Raw genomic sequence first — 14520 nt, forward strand, 5'->3', positions numbered from 1 at the left:
AAGTCATGCCTTACTTCATTGATTTTACGTACCTTTCCTTAGGGTCTATACCGCATTGGCGGTGTGAGTACAAAGATAACGAAGTTATTGAACATGGGACTAGACAGAAAAAAGACTGAACAGGATAGATTGATGTTTTTCAATGATGAGCAAAGCTCGGATGTGTTAGAGAGTAAGACGATAGCGAGCGCACTGAAGCACTATTTAAGGAACCTAAACGAACCGTTGATGACCTTTCGGTTGCACCATTCGTTTATCGCTTCGGCCAGTGAGTGTTATCCGATCAAATATGTCTCAACATTTCTACTAAGGTATCATTTTCAGAGCAAGAAACCCGACAGCAACGGATAAATGACGTTCATACGTTGATACATAGGTTACCCAAAAGCCACCTTGAAATGCTGGACATTGTAATAAGGCATTTGAAATCGTAAGTACTTAGTAATCTTGGTAATAAAAACGTATAGCCTATCATTTTATTTTTTTTGTCATTCATAGTTATTTTTATTTTCGATTCTGATTGTCTCATTTTTTGTTCTTCTTTTTCTTGCATTTTATTTTTGTATTATTTTTTTTACTTTTCTTTTATACTACTTATTTTATATTAAATTGTGTACAAAAATTTCCTGTGAAATATTATTGATGGCCACGTAACCACGAAATGTTATTCAGTCGATTCAACTGTCACCCTATTTCAGCGTTTCCCTGAAATCGGACAAGAATAAGATGTCGGTGTTCAATCTAGGAGTAGTCTTTGGACCAACCCTGCTGCGTGCAGCAGAGGAAACCGTTGCTGCCATATTAGATATCAAGTTCAACAACGTTGTGATAGAGATGCTGATCGAGAATTACGATAAAATCTTCAAATCGCAACCTGGGAAGAACACGGAGTACCTGTAAGTAATTCGTTTTTGCGTTACTTTTAGTTCAAGGATCTAAATACTTTCAATTCATTTACAAACCAGACACTTTCTGTTACGAAGAAATAGTTTTGTTTTGAGTTGCTCAGACGCACGAAGATATTGTTCGAAACGATTTTCTTTATCTCTCGGGGAGCCTTACCAAATTATGAGGTATTCCTTTTTAATGATGTTTGCCTTTGTAGGAAAACGCTTGCCTCTCTTGTTCTATTATTGCATTTTTCTTAAATAAGCTACACGAAATATAACAATCAAATACGACTTTTACAGACCACACACTAATACTAGCCCACCGTTAGCAATGCCACGTTCCTATGGGGGAATCGGTGGTGGTGGCGGTGGTGGAGGAGGTGGCGGTGGAGGAATCATCGGAGGAAGTTACGCCAAAGAACGCGGTTCCACCTACTCACAGCCTGTTGTGCGGGTCGTGGCCAAATCCAACTACACCGAACCCGTAATGTCCTCTAGCCTTCAAAACATTTCCAACGGATTATCCCTGTACAGCAAAGGAACAAACCACTATCCCACCTACGAAGCCAAACCGAAGATTATCACGACAATGAATAACTCCACGCCATTTCTGTTGCGGGACACAACCCTGTCGCCTCGTGAGATAAGCATAGACACGCGGGAGACTACCTATCTGAAATCCGCGCCATCCACAATCACCATCAGTAGTCATAACAGCCCTCCTCCCAGCCATAACCATCACCTGGCTCGGCAGGATGGCGGGGGAGGAGGAGGTGGAGGAGGAGGAGGAGGAGGAGGAAGCAGTCAGATTTATCAGAGCGCCTATCAGACTCACCTGCTGCACAGTCGGGGTGAGCCGATGTCAATGGTTCGGGGAGGCAGCGCGGGATCGGATAGCATTTACGGAACAACAACGGCCATGCACAAAATGGGTCATCCCAATCCGATGACCAGCAGCGATTCCAATCTCACGAGTACTAGGAAAGACCTGTCCCTCTACGATCGGATAAATTCCACCAGCAGTTCCAACGAATCGGTGTGTTCCTCCTCTAGTCGCGATTTAAATCACTCATACGGAGGAAGCACCCGGGTGATGCCCAGCTGGGAGTATGGTACGGGTAACGGAAGCATCGGTGTAGTCAGCAGTGCGCTCAGCAAGTTTTCTATTCGGGACGATTCTAGTCAAGGTTATATCCCGAAGAAAACGCAACGCACGAAAGGTCTCACCCGCCATACGAAACTTGTGACGCCTAGGGATAATCTGTAAGTTCGGAATTGTGTGGATAGATGTGATAAGCGTTTAATCAAAGGTGTATTTATTTCAGTCGAGTGAGGACGCTATACGCATGCTTAGCGGAAAATGATGGAGAGCTCTCGTTTGAACCCAATCAAATCATTACTAATGGTAAGTTGATCGAAAACCTTGCATTTTAAAGCTTATTTCAGGGAAATTCACATGTGTTTATATCAGCAAACCAAGCGAATTTGTCTTAAATCCAGCCGGTTGTTCCTGAGTTAATTGATCTGATACAAGACTGACCGTCTGACACAAACAACAATTTGGTTAGATATATAGGTAGAAACCCTTTTCCGAATTCCATGCCCTTACTTTCGGTTTTTTTTCGGACTCGTGGTGTAGTTTTCATCTACTTTTCTTTTCAATTCCGAAGAGGGCTCTAAGTAAATGATGTTTTGACACTAACAATAATCTCAAACTCCAGCTGATGACTTTTTGCAAATGAAGCAGAAGCAATGGCCTTGTTTCCTCCCCCTAGAACGGTTACTGACTACACTCTGAAAAATCTTTACGTCATATTTACCTGAAAACAAATGTGGTTCTCATCCACCCTACTTTTCACGTAAGAGTGACCTGAATGACTAGTAACCTGAACAAAATTTAGTTTCCTTGAGTTACGTGATTTATCCGGTGACTCTGACTGGATCTTCCAGTACTAATGACGTGAAGCTTGAAAGTAGTTACGTGTTTTATCAGGTGAACCTGACGTGATTTGTACGTACTGGCTACGAGAAATTTTAGTGAAATCTACAAGACAGCAGGTAACCACTACATGTTTTGAAATGTATTGCAATATAGTGATTTTGGAATGAATGCAAAAATGAACAGGGACTGCCCATAAAAGGGAAGCTTTTTTGCGTTATTGACAGGGAATGTCGTCATTTTGTCATTCCGCTTTGGAGTTATCGCAGAAACACTATTGAAGAAAAAACAATGTAATCGGCGGATGTTGTATTAAATTTATCAGATTTGTTGAGAAATTATGTCAATGAGAATCGCTGAAAATTTGAAACTAGTTGCCTGCTCGAAAATTGCTAATATTGCCGGTGTTAATTAACCAAAAAGTAGTGGAACCTAGGCTGTAAACTGTAGCTCTAGACTTCCATGTAGCTTCCTTCTCTTTTTCACATAATTTTTTAACGAATCTAATAAATTTTATCCAACGTCCGTTGCTTTTTTTTCAAAGAGGAGAAATGCAGTCACGGAAAATATCCGCCTAGATGCACCTGAAATATCACTTACCTCCGCCCGCGAAGTCTCATTATGTTTAGGTTATGTATTATTAATTCTTGTTTACAATGGAGGTCTTCCGCAAATGCCGAAGCTGCAATCACACTAACACAATCTCACTTAAATTGTTTACGTGGATATACAGTCATTGTTGCAATAATAAAACTCGCGATTATATTTACAACTAACGAATTAAAACTTTATTAAAAGAAGACAGACATGTGGACTTTGATTAAAGGCGAGCAAGTTGCGATTCTATTCGAGGTGATCACATTTCTCCGCATTGGCTAGGCGCGGACGACGTCTGTCAATCTGACGGCTGTCAGATGATGAGCCACCGGCTGAGTGCTGGTTGCGAATAGGGGTGTCCTCTCAACACCTCCCCCTTTTTAGTAAAGATGGTAAGGATCATACCTCACTGGCACCTTTCGATTTCGCGAAGAGTGGCGAGGTTGAATTTGATGTTCTTCAGCTCTTTTTGGAAGGCGTTGAGGTCTTCGTTGACGATTACTGTTTGAACTTCTCGGCCGCTGTACAGGTTCTTCCAAAATACTGTTCGAATCAAGATCAAACAGTGGTTCGATTGGTTGTGTAGGACGTTGATTCAGACCCCACGAATCAAGCAGTATATCCAATGGAATTAAAGATGTCTTCTGTTCTTCTTCAGTATGAACTTCATCGGACTCCGACCTACTTCGTAACTGATTACAGTGCGAACGAATAAGTATGTTTTTCCCTTGCAACCAAACGTTGTAAACGACACTTCCTACACGTTCGAGAACCTGGCCAGCTTCCCACTTCCAACGATTATTTTTGTAGACTTTCGCCCAAACCAAATCTTTAGGACAGTAGTTGATGATCTTGGCTCCATGTTTGCGATTGTATTGACTATCTTGCTTGTTGTTCTCAATTTTGTGGTATGCAGTTGGTGGTCTCAACAAATCTAATGATACTACCAAGTAGTAACTCCGCGGGGGACTTTCCTTCTGGAGTGCTTTGGTTGGGTGTAGAATGGTAGCACAATAGGAAAGTGTTAATTGCTTCACTAAGGCTCTCTCCTCCCGCCGTAATTTTCTTGAGAGTTCGTTTGAAAGTGTCAACGAACCTTTCCGCAAGCCCGTTGGATTGCGGATGGAATGGTGGTGTCTTGAGATGAAGTATACCGTTGCTGTCACAGAAGAGTTCGAACTGCTCACTGACGAATTGGTGACCGTTGTCGTTGACTAACGTTTCTGGCATTCCGAAACGGGCGAAGATGCCTTGCAGCATTTCTAGAGTTGTAGACGTAGTAATTCGACGGGTAGGTATTACTTCTGGCCACTTTGTGTATGCATCGACTAAAACAAGGTAGTACCAATCATTGACTGGTCCGGCGTAGTCCATATGTAGTCGTTGCCAGGGTTTTTCGGGTACTGGCCAGGATTCCAGCTTGACTCTGTTGTTGGTTTTGGCAGCCAACGCACACTCATTGCAAGAACGCACTAGCTGGGCTATACTGTCGTCGATTCCGGGCCAGTATACATAACTTCTAGCAACTGCTCTCATCCTTTCAACGCCGGGGTGACCTTTGTGCAGCATCTGGAGAACTTTTTTCTGGAACGGAATGATTAATCGCTCACCATATGCCAGACAGTTGGATATAACTGATAATCCATCTCTACGAAGATAGAACTGCTGACAAGATTCGGCAACGTCACTTTTGTTGGCAGGCCATCCTTGCTGAACATGTTGAACAACTTCTTGGAGGATCGGGTCTGCTTTAGTTTCTGACTGGATCGATTTGTACGTCAGCGGTAGGAACTCCAGCGATTGATTAACAGCATCCTGAAAAATTTGTTCCAGTTCGATTGCCGCAATTACATAGTCTTCTTCAGGACGAATGTGATTGTTTATTAGTCTCGGCAATAAATAAGCCTAACCAATGCTCTTCGTGGATACATATTGAATGTCGAATATGTATAAAGGAAGTGCTAACGCTCAGCGTTGTAACCTGTTAGCGGTATAAACGGGTATGCCCTTTTAGACCCGAATATCGCCAACAATGGCTTATGATCGGTTTCAAAGTGAAGTGTCTGCCGAACAGCATTCGATGGAAACGCGTGACTCGAATATCAGGGCTAATCCTTCCTTTTCTATCTGGCTGTAGTTTTCCTCGGCTGGTGTACGGCTTCTGGATACATGAATGATTGCTTTTATAGTTCCGTCTGGGAACCTGTGAGCGATCCTAGCACCGATTCCAATAGAAGACGCATCTGTTGACACCACTATGTCCAGTCGAGGATTGTAGCGTGTTAATACTAAAGATGACATCAATACCTCTTTGAACCGATGAAATGAGTATTGACAGGCTGCATTCCATTCCCATTTGACTCCAGCTTTCAGTAGCTTATTCATAGGGTAACGCAACTTCTGCACTTCGGGGACGTACTTGGCATAATAATGAATAGAACCTTAATGATTGAAGATCATGTGGTGGTGGCATGTTGACAATGGCAGTAACTTTGTTCGGGTCCGTCCGAATACCATCGCCATCTATAATTCGTCCCAGGTAATTGACTTGCTCCATGCTGAAGCTGCATTTTTCAATCCTCACCGTAAAACCATATTCCTGCAGACGGCTAAGAACCCGTTCGAGATTCTGCTTATGTTCCTCTTCCGTTCTGCCTCCTACAAGGACGTCATCGAGATAACCACTGGTGAATTCGAGTCCTGCGAGCATTGCATCCACCACTTGCTGGAATGCCCCTGGGGCTGACTTGATGCCAGGTGATAATCGCGTAAATTGGTACAGTCCTTTGTGGGTGTTTATGGTTAGAAGCTGTTGACTGCCTTCTTCCACCTCCACCTGGAGATAGGCATCGGAAAGGTCTATGTGGCTGAAGTATCGACATCCTGACATCCTTGAAAAATATCCTCAGGTAACGGGAGGGGGTATTGATTAGCTTCGAGAACATCGTTTAACCCCGTTGAGAAATCCGCACAAATGCGAATTTTCCCGTTCGGCTTCCGTACAACCACTATAGGTGCAGCCCAGTCTGAGAAATCTACTGGCTTCAAGACCCCCAGATTGTGGAGACGCTGAATTTCTTCTTCAACTGCGCCTTCCATGCTGTAAGAGACGGGACGTTTTGGTCTGAATACAGGCCGGGGATTTCCTCGAAGTTGGAGCTTGACTTTCGTTTTGCTGCATAGCCCCATCTTATTGGTGAAAACATTCGGGAACAGCGTCTGCATCGATGCCATGAATGACTGGGATCGATTACAAACGTGATTTCTAAACGAGTTGATAGACACATCCCATAGGCCGAACTTATCCATCCAATCGAAATCCAAAACCGACAGCTTGATTTCTGGTACCATAACACGACACAAACCTTTTTTTCTTGGAGACAACGTTTATCGCCACGGCACACCAAAATTCGGACGCGATGTTGAGCGGCTCTCCTGAAGCTGTCACTGGCATAGTAACCTTCTGTTTAGCGATTTGCTTCCACATTTCGTCGATAATGATGCTGATGTCCGATGCTGAATCAATTTGAAGACGAACTGGAACATTATTTATTCGTACTTCTGCATACTTTCGTACACGACTGACGGTGTTTACGGAGACGACCTTGGTTGATTTTTGGTTCCGGGCGAAGGTTTTCTTCTTACCGTCTGCTAATTTTCCGGTGAAGCAAACACAGTACCCTTTCCTTGTGTCCTTTCTTCCCACACTCACGACATACGTGTTCCCGAAAGTGGCAATCCTTGGAAAAGTGCATTCCTCCACACGACCAGCATGGAAAACGCGGCTGATTTGCACTGCTGCTGGTTCCAGCAACGGATGATTGAAACTTTGACTTGGAAAATATGTTCTGCTTTACCGCATGCACACCTGACGGAGATGTTTTTCCACCAGCACGTTGTCGTTCTTCAAATTCACTAGGCTTTGCAGTCCTCCACAATTTTCGCCTAAAGTGATATCCGATGATTCATTGAGCTTCGTTATTAGCCGCATCCGGATATCGGAATCCTTCGACGACTTGAGACCACAAACAAAAATAAGGGATTTGAACTGCTCCTCAGACAGATCAGCAAGTTTAAAGTCCACACATGCACGATTCACTTTACACGAATACGCTACGATGTCCTCCGTATCATCTTTCACAGTTTGCAAGCACTGATACCGCCGATGAAAAATAGATACAGCTGATCCAAAAAGCGATTTCAATTTTTCGATGGTTTCGATGAAAGTGAATTCCTTGGGTTGCTTTGGAAGGATGAAGCTTGTGTATCGCTCGTGCGCCGCTGGGTTGAGTTTCCTCATTAGGAGTCGAACTTTCGCAGAGTCGTCCAGTTTTTTGGCATCCTTATCAAATAGTTCCGAGTACCGGGAGTACCAAGAATCGAACGTGCATCCCTCTTCTGGGGCGTATCGGAACTCAGTGAGGTTACTGGCCAAAGAATCTAGAGCGATGTCTTCACGAGAAAGCTCCTTCAAACAAAGTTGCGTTGCCGACACTTGCTGTGACAATTGGGTGATCAGTCTCTGTTGTTGAGTGAGAATCTGAGTCAGGGCCTGCTGGAATGTGATGGCTTCCGCTTCGTTTTGACCCAGACCCAATTTGATGCTCCATCTTGTGCCATTGCAGCTAATCTCAATTTTCAACCACTGTTTACACGATATTCCGCGAACCGACCGGGTTTCCTCGTCGCCAAACTGTTGCAATAATAAAACTCGCGATTATATTTACAACTAACGAATTAAAACTTTATTAAAAGAAGACAGACATGTGGACTTTGATTAAAGGCGAGCAAGTTGCGATTCTATTCGAGGTGATCACATTTCTCCGCATTGGCTAGGCGCGGACGACGTCTGTCAATCTGACGGCTGTCAGATGATGAGCCACCGGCTGAGTGCTGGTTGCGAATAGGGGTGTCCTCTCAACAGTCATATTCACCAAGATTTTTAGTAAAAGTTACGTGAATTTCTGGTGAGCATTACTAACGTCACGTAACAATCGTCATTTGTTCGAGACAGATCAGTTACGTGATTTTTCACGTGAATATGACGTGATGATTTTTTAGAGTGTACTACTACGACCAGATATTTGCTCTAGGGGAAGACGGGGCAAGATCGCCACCCGGGGCAAAAAGAGCACCCCCTAATTTTACTGCTACATATTATGACTTTTTCTCTTTAAATAACCCCACACGCTGTAAAACTATAGTCCAACAAAAGACTTGACACTGAAAAAATATGATAAAAATAAAATGAATTTGAAATACAGATAAATTAGCAAAAGTTGGTGAAAACTTGCATTTTCTTATAAGGAAGCAGAAAAACTTTTTTTAATGAAAATATTGATCAAGTACACATCTTATATGTCATCAAAGAATGTTTTAGGGCAATTTAAAATATTCACAATGAATTGTTTGACCATGCCTAATTAGATTAGAATAATTAATCTCAAATGGGGCAAGATGAGCACCCCATTTTTAAACATTGAAATAATACACAAAATACTGAAATAGTTTTGCACAGCCTACAATTATTATTCACTGTGCGCTGAATTTTTTTTTTATTAAAGGATTTTAACTTTGAAGTTATTTATCCTCTCGTTTTTACATTTTTACATTACTACATTTTTGATATCATAGCTTACTTATCAAATCTGTTTGTTTTAGAAATCTAATAAGTTTATCTTTCTCACATTTTTCAAAACTAAGGATCTCACTCACAAGGATTATCCTTAAGATTTATCTCTTTTCGCTTTTTTTCGTATTTCCTACAATCTACAAGTATGTGTTGTACTGATAATTGAATATTACATGTTTCACAGATATTTGAGTCCTTATTAAAAAGATGTTTGTGTGTTATATTCGTGTGTCCTATCCTTAGTCTACTTAGAGCTCTCTGTTCAAGTGATGAAGGGCGATCTGACCATGGAAGTGTAGAAGCTTTTATGGTTCGGAGGAAACTTGAGTTTTGGTGCCACTCATTTTCCAATTGAAGTCGAAGAACATCTTTACAGAATCGCCGGGCATCGTCTCCTGGTATTGGGACACCCATTATTTCTGCATTAGTTCCTTGCTTAGCTAAAGTGTCTGCCTTTACATTTCCCGTTATACCCACATGGCCGGGTATCCAACAAAGCACAACACGTGTTGTTTCTAGGTTGGACTGCAATCTTTGGATCTAAGGATGTGTAGACTGACCATTTTCTAAAGCCTCTAATACACTGGCTGAATCCGAAAAAAATACCGTATGCTCATTATCATCTATGATGTTTTCGACAGCATAAAGAACTGCCATTGTTTCGGCCGAAAAAAATGAACATTCTTTAGGTAACCCAATAGAAACGTTATTTGATTCGGAGGCAATGCCAAAACCGACATTGCCTGAGTTGACAGAACCGTCCGTGAATATTTTCTTATAATGCTTGTATCTGTTGTGCGTCAGGTGCAGGTAAATTTGTTTTGCTTTGTTGGCCGGTTGTCCTACCCTGTATTCGTTTTTTACCGACCAGTCGATACTTGGTTTCTTAGTATTCCAGGACCTTCCTCTTGCACTAACTGAACGTTCGATTTTTGGGAAAAGTTTACCTGTAAGGTTTTCGTAATCCAATATTGTCCTATACACCGAGGGATAATTAGCTGTGTCGCTTACTTCCTCTTGTTGCGCTGTTATTCGTCTGTCACCGAGAAGATGCTCCCTTTCTATTAAACGAATGGATTTGAATACGGATTTTTGGACAACCAAATAGTTAAAAGGTAATTGTCCTGATTCTGCCATTATCGATTCGACGGGACTTGATCGATAGACTCCACTTGCTTCTCGTATTCCTGCATTATATATGGGTTGTAGCATTTTCATATTTGTGGTGCTACCGCTATTCACAAAACTGATTCCAAACAATAGCTTTGGTACCAAAACTCCACTAGCTATTTGAAGTAGTGTTCTTCTTGCTCCTTCCTCCATCCGGTTTCCAACTGCCTTGAGGAAATTTAAAGTTGTCTGACATTTGCTGCGTACTTCTCCCACATACTTTTTGAGATTCAGACGTCGATCGACAGTAACTCCGAGAATTCGTGCGTGCTGGACTTCCGGGATAGGCCTCTGCTCCATAACTAAGACGGGAGTTTCGGGGTGTTTACGTTTCTTACACAGGTGCATGAAGTTAGTTTTTTTCCGTTGAAATACTCAGACCGATACGTTCACTCCATTTCTCAAGTAACTTTGCAGCTTTTTGAAGATTTCTTCTAACAGTTTTAGGGTTTGAGCCGGACACAACTACGATGACATCGTCGGCGTACACAAAAATTTCCACTCCTTGAAGTACGTATTCGAAGATTGACTCCATTAACACAAGAAAAAGGGTTACGGATAGAATGGATCCCTGCGGAACTCCTTTCTGTTGTACACGTTTTGATGAAAGCTTGTCGCCTACTGCTACCCGGAAACAACGATCAGTCAGGAAGTTCTGAACAAATTTCAACATTCTTCCTTGAAACCCCCAAGACTTTAAAATTGCTAGAATTTTGGTTTTGTCGGCGGTATCATCATTAGCGATATCTATCATTAAAATTTCACAATGAGCATTGTTGTCCAACGGTTTCCTTAACGACTTTTCAAGAGCGGCTAAGTATAAATCAACGCCACGGCCTTAACGAAAGGCAAATTGATTATTATTCAATAAGGTACAGTGGGGTAAGTGGGTAAATGGGGTAAGTGAAAAAAAACGCAACTATTTCACTAATGAAGTACAGAATTATTCAATTTCACTTCACAATCATACAAGGCCATTCAAATCAATGCGTTGAATAAGTGAAACATGAAATAATGAACCATTTCAACATGCGAGAGTAAAAGTTTATTAACCTTTCAAGTTTATCTTTTGCACAAGTTGTTTTGCGTGTCAATAAATACAAATATTTTTTTTATGTTGGTTTCCATAACACATTCAATTAGTCCATTGATAAGTTGGTTTTCTTTTGTAGTTTTGAATTCCAGCCACAAAAATATTGAACATCAAAAATTAAAAAAAAAATATTTTTTATTGCTTTGCCTGTTTTTTACCATGGGTGGGGCAAGTGAAAATTTTCCGACACTGAATGCATTTCTCTATTTTTCCAAACACAAATAATTTCTATTAAGCGTATATAAACAAATGATACCAATTCGAACTCAATTGAAGGCATTTGGTTATTACAGTGATACGTGGTAATACTAAATCAGGAATCCAAAGTGCCAAGCGTGTCAGTGTTTTAAATAATCCATGTTTGATAAATAATTCGTGAAAAAATGTTATTTATATAGCTTAAATACAAGAATCACTACTATTGCAAATATATTAACAATTAAGATTAATTTAATTGAAATTTATAAAATTATTTATGTAGACTCTTTAATGAAATCATAAGTGGATTGTTAATGAAACACAATATGATTCCAGGTTTTATGAATATTTCAAAGATAATTTCTCTGCATTATCGCCAAGGTTCATTATCTTACTATAAACCTGAAGTAGAAAGTAGTGTTAGACACAAATGGAGATGAGATATTAGATCTCAAAAAATTCAAGTAAAGAAAACATAAAAACATAAAAATCATTTAATGGAGGCACTCTAGTGCCCTTTGACTTTCATGAAGTGTCAAAAAGCATCACAACAGATCACAGCACAGTAGCCTATTCAGATTACGCCATTAATGACATAATAATTGGCGTTTCAGGGTAAATACGCTTTATGATGTCATTATTTACGTAATATTCCATACATTTTGCGCTGTCAAAAGATACCCGCTAAAAAGAGTCATGAAGAATTTATTACGAACAATTATTACGAGAGAGCTTTCGTTCTAACTGGAATGCAGGGAGAAATTCAACAAAACAAAACTGACAAGCGTCACGCTCTCTTTGCCAGAGAGAAAATTCTCTCTGTTTTCATTTCGTTTCGTAGTTGACAGTCATGCTCTTTCTGTCGCAGCAGGGTCGAATGCATGTTCGATGGAAATCTTCTGAGCGCTGAAGAATAACTCGGATTGTGATGGTTTTGTGGAAAGCATTTTATATGATGAAAAATAATGATGATAATTATTTATTCTCCACTTATTCAACATGAATTGTTTAAAAAACAGATGCTTTCTAGAATTAACATGAAGTATTTAACTTAAACCTAGATTTAATAGAACAAATCGAATAAATTTTCAAAGTTCAAGGGCCAATGCGGAAGACAATTTAAAGCGTAGGAATGGTTGTAAAACGAATATATGTGATGAATAAACATGATTTCATAAATTGTTTTAATTCTGCTCCTTGAATGGCTTAATATACTTTGGATTTCAACATTTTTCACGTGGGACAACTGTACGATTTGAATGAGATGTATATATAAAGTAGAATAACCTTAAATAAAACATGCATTGGTAATGCATTAATTCATCCAAAATCCAGTTTAAATTATATCACATTCACACGATTCGATTTTGTTAGAAGCTGTATCATTGATTGTCGAGTAGAACGCAATGGTTCAGTTTCCATTTTTGAAAAAAAAAATAAATTGCTGAGTTGCCCTTCATACATGGAGATACTGGTGGAAATACATTTTAGTTCGATAATATTTCTTGAAAATTGGTCCAATCGTCCATTTTTTATTTATTTGTGAGAATTCCCAAAAGTATCTAAATTTTTCTATCAAATCTCCGTTCGATCATAGTACAGAATCAAAATACTTTTTAAACTTAAAAATAAATTGAGGAATAGTCTGATTCCCCGAAGAACGGCGCACCCAACTAATGAATGTAGCTTCGCTCATTATCCTTAATGAGAGCTTCAAATATTCTTCGAAAATTCCTTTTCATATTTTTTTTTATATTTTTTTTCGTAGAAACTTTGATCAGAAAAAATGTTCAATTGTCGCCACACAAATGCTTGATTTCGCAAATTAAATTTTAAAACTCTCCTTGAATTCAACCCTGTATTAGCGTGCAAATGAGGAAAATGGAAACGTCAAGATATATTATCTTGCTACAGTCTGAACACCTCGTAATAATTGGATACCCTCTCACTTAACAAAGTCATAAATAGCCCAATCTGAATAGGCTATTATGTTCTATTCAGTATAATTATCATTTGCATGAAATATATGAACAGACAATGTGTTCTTATACTAAAAAATCTTCTTTTAAAATCATTTTTTCACTTACCCCACATGTGGGTCAAGTGAAAAATTGAAACCGATTTTTTTGTTTTCCAAATATTTTGTATCCTAAAAGTATTTTTCAAAGATCTTGTTCGCAGGCATATAAAGATTGGATAGATGATTCGTTATGTCATAAATATGATCATTTTCAATATTATATTTAACTTATATGACTTGATGAACATGAAATATACGATTTCCTTTACCCACTTGCCCCACTGTACCTTAGTTGTTGTTGTTCTAGCTTTCCCATGAGCCGTCTATTTACCATGCGTTCAACTGTTTTACCTGGATGTTAACTGTTTTAATGGATGATTAAATTTGTTATGATTAAATCATTCAACTCTATGATTAAAGATTATGATTAATGATTTATTCATTTTTGACAATGATTAATGATTATGATTAACGATTAAATTAATTTTTGACAATGATTAACGATTATGATTAATGAATAAAACGTTTGAAGTATGATTAACGATTACCGATCGTGATTAAATGTTGTCACAATATGTGTATGATTAATGAGTAACGATCGATATGATTAATGATTAATGTATATGAATAATCAAATTAAATTATTTGCATAGTGATCAATAATCAAGTAACCTTTCTACCAAATTATGATAAGAACATTATTTTGAGCTTTTTAGTGGAATGTCTTCACTTGTCATAAGACGAGTTAATACAATCCCATTGAATTCCACCACTTAATTGTATCTTGACAGATACGTATTTCGACCTCAAATGTAAGGCCGTCTTCAGTGTCTCGTCGAGTCGAGTCGAGTCGAGTCAAGTACGAGACACTGAAGACGGCCTTACATTTGAGGTCGAAATACGTATCTGTCAAGATACAGTTAAGTGGTGGAATTCAATGGGATTGTATTAACTCGTCTTATGACAAGTACCAAATTATGT

General features: G+C 39.5%; 1 protein-coding gene across 8 annotated transcripts in view; it reads left to right on the forward strand.

Annotated features, from left to right (window-relative positions):
- LOC134228091 (rho GTPase-activating protein Graf) overlaps positions 1-14520 on the forward strand; it is a 215222-nt gene that overhangs the window by 194277 nt on the left and 6425 nt on the right. For 7 of the 8 annotated variants that reach the window (XR_009983833.1, XM_062709866.1, XM_062709865.1 and 4 more), the window contains 5 exons: positions 43-268; positions 325-430; positions 699-896; positions 1191-2153; positions 2201-2295. Coding sequence is in view for 7 of the 8 variants with exons in the window: in XM_062709866.1 (XP_062565850.1) it covers positions 43-268; positions 325-430; positions 699-896; positions 1191-2153; positions 2201-2295 (1588 nt within the window). In the remaining variant the exon portion in view is untranslated. The remainder of the gene's footprint in view (positions 1-42; positions 269-324; positions 431-698; positions 897-1190; positions 2154-2200; positions 2296-14520) is intronic. The other variant, XM_062709870.1, reaches the window with a different exon arrangement.

The sequence above is a fragment of the Armigeres subalbatus genome, chromosome 3 (genome assembly GCF_024139115.2).
Source record: "Armigeres subalbatus isolate Guangzhou_Male chromosome 3, GZ_Asu_2, whole genome shotgun sequence".
NCBI lineage: Eukaryota > Metazoa > Arthropoda > Insecta > Diptera > Culicidae > Armigeres > Armigeres subalbatus.